Source organism: Nanorana parkeri, unplaced genomic scaffold (assembly GCF_000935625.1).
Source record: "Nanorana parkeri isolate BGI_ZX_2015 unplaced genomic scaffold, ASM93562v1 scaffold1441, whole genome shotgun sequence".
Classification (NCBI taxonomy): domain Eukaryota; kingdom Metazoa; phylum Chordata; class Amphibia; order Anura; family Dicroglossidae; genus Nanorana; species Nanorana parkeri.
This window is the reverse complement of record NW_017307709.1, coordinates 15,898-18,811: the sequence shown is the minus strand read 5'-3', so window position 1 is coordinate 18,811 and position 2,914 is coordinate 15,898. Positions and strand designations below refer to the sequence as shown.

At 51.2% G+C, this 2,914-nt stretch overlaps 1 protein-coding gene across 1 annotated transcript in view; it reads left to right on the top strand.

Annotated features, from left to right (window-relative positions):
• Window positions 1–301: 301 nt before the first annotated feature.
• The window catches only part of CUNH16orf87 (chromosome unknown C16orf87 homolog), a gene marked incomplete at its 3' end in the record, with an annotated part of 13,620 nt that continues 11,007 nt past the window's right edge, over window positions 302–2,914 (top strand). Inside the window, exon 1 of the mRNA XM_018570013.1 lies at window positions 302–425. Coding sequence (XP_018425515.1) covers window positions 360–425 — 66 coding nt within the window. The remainder of the gene's footprint in view (window positions 426–2,914) is intronic.

Genomic DNA, 2,914 nt, shown 5'->3' with positions numbered 1-2,914 from the left:
CTGATCCTCCTCTATAGTGTGACATTGCACTTATTGTGTATCTGTCACTGTATGTGCGGTGCAATGCATGCAACGCTATAATATTCTCCTTGCAACAACCTGACCCCAATGCCCCTCCCACCATTCAGGGGAAGCCAGCGCTAACAGCGCGATGGCCACGCCCACCCACACAGCCAATGCCTTGGGTGGGTAAAAAAAACATAATAGACAGTCAGCGGTGGGCGTGTCCTCCGTAGAGGTTGGCGGCTGAGCGTGACGCGTAGCTGCGCGCGCTCCCGAGCCTTCGGCTGACGGCGTGTGAGCGTGTAAGCAAAGGGGCGGGAGCGAGCCGCCGGGGGGCGCGCGCAGCGGGAAGGAGCATGTCTGTGGCCAGAGGCCAGAAAGTGAAGATGGCCACCAAGTCCTGTCCGCAGTGCGACCAACAGGTGAGGGGTGATAGCAGTCCCGGGGCGGGGGTTCCGCAGCTGAGTCAGCACGCTGCATGGCATTGGTTACAGTGTGCTGCTGGGTGAGGGGGCAGACAGGGCACAGCAAGGAGGGGGCAGACAGGGGACAGTGCTGGGGCTTGTAGTCATTCTGCAGGAGCTCAGTGTTTGGGGACATGTGTGTCCTACATAGAAATATAGTCATTGGAGAGGACCCCTAATATATATATATATATTAGGGGTCCTCTCCAATGACTATATTTCTATGTAGGACACACATGTCCCCAGACTCTGAGCTCCTGCAGAATGACTACAAGCCCCAGCATGCTCTCCTGTCTGCCCCCCTTCCTGTACCTGGAGCTCCTTGTGTTTATAATTTATTGTGTACTATGGGGGTAGACAACTTGGGCCCCCCAGCTGGGCTGAAACCATAAATCCCAGCATGCCTCTGGAATCCATGCCTGTAACTGTCAGTCTTGCAATGCTTCATGGGACTTGTAGTTGCACAACAGCTGGAGGGCCGCGATTCTCTCGCTCTCTCTCTCTCTCGTATTGGTGCGAGTAGTTGTACTCTCCCAAATGCTTCGATGCCTAGCCAGATACCCAAGCTTCCGGTATCAGGAAGCCGGGCAGTAAATTATTATTACGCGCTGCCTGGCTTCCTGATTGGTTGGGAAGCCGTCTCCATGCTCCCTCATCATCTAGTGACGAGGGAGCATGGAGCTGGCTTCCCGGCCAATTAGGAAGCCGGGCACTGCGTCATTACACGGCGCCTGACTCCCTGATTGGCCAGAAAGCCGGTGCTCCCTCGTCACCAGGTAACTAGAAACATGGAGACGGCTTCCTTAATGGGACGTCTGGTATTCGGTATCGGCGAGTACCGGAGAAAAAAATATCGATACTTGATACCGAAAAACCAGTATCGGTGCATCCCTAATATAAAAATATTTTTCTGTGTGTCCCTATCTCTCCGAAAAAATACATATACACACACATATATATGACCCCCGGTGTTGAACAGCCATTGCTCGGGGTCGGTGGTCACATTTGTTTTTCTCTCTTTTGTATTTTCTCCTTTTTCGATTCATTTTTCTCTCTTCAGCTTCCATTGGAAATGATGAGAGAAATGATGAGAGACGGGATATTGGGGAGCTTTGTCCCCGGCCCGGCCTTTGTCTGCTGCGCAAGGGTAAGACGTCTCTGCTGCGCAAGGGTAAGACGTCTCTGCTGCGCAAGGGTAAGACGTCTCTGCTGCGCAAGGGTAAGACGTCTCTGCTGCGCAAGGGTAAGACGTCTCTGCTGCGCAAGGGTAAGACGTCTCTGCTGCGCAAGGGTAAGACGTCTCTGCTGCGCAAGGGTAAGACGTCTCTGCTGCGCAAGGGTAAGACGTCTCTGCTGCGCAAGGGTAAGGGGGTCTCTGCTGCGCAAGGGTAAGGGGGTCTCTGCTGCGCAAGGGTAAGGGATATGGAGAGTCTGTTCCTTTTATCTGGGCTTCGAGGAGGAAGTAGATCAGATATGAACTCTTGTGTTTGTCGCAACACAGAGACGCAGGGGAGAGGTGACATGTTTCAGCCCCTGGGGGTTACTTGAAGTCTTGCTGCTTTCGGATAGAACGCACGCGGCGAGGTTAAAGGTGAACTCCGTGGCACAGGAACTTATTCTGCAATACATGAAGGATGTAAATCCGCCAAATGCCTTTACAAGTATGTAGCGTAAGGGCCGCATGACTGTATGCAATGTGGATAGATTTTGGGGGTTCCTCGTGTTTTTTAGCTTCGGTGAGTCTGGAGCTGATTGGTCAGAGATTGTAACGTGTGTGGGGAGACGGCTGTGCTTCTGCCCGGAATTGGGGGGAAAGCTTGCAGTGTTAGCCGCCTTCAGACATTACAGACACAACAATGCTCAGATCCGTGGACAACAACCACCAGAGAAAACCTCAGAAGTTAGGCGCCGGACGCAATGTTCATGAAGCATTGGCGACCTGGCTCCCGGGATTTATCCAGCCGGCACTTAGAACAGCTTTTCTCAACCAGGGTGCCATCGCACAACAGGGTGCCTTGAAATTTTGTGATGGTAGGACTCTAATGTGGAGGGGAGGGGGCTGTGAAGTGAAGGGGGCTCTGAAGTGAAGGGGGCTGTGATGTGGAGAGAGGGGGGTGCTCTGATGTGAAGGAAAGACTCTGATGGGAAGGGAGGGGGGCTCTAATGTGAGGAGGGCCACACAGATTACAGACATAGATACACAAGGCTCCTGTTGATAAAAAAATTCAGCCACACAAGCGTTCGAGGGGCCCGGTGGGGTCGGGCTGTGTGGTGGATACAGATAAGATTTGCAGGAAGTTTCATTAAGTTCTCTGTTTGAAGAGGTTTAAAGTGTGGATATGTTATATATATGTATATGTGTGTGTGTTTTATTTTATTTTTTTATATTCATTCATTTTTTTTCTATATTATATTTATTATTTTCCATTTTTTTTCTATATTATACT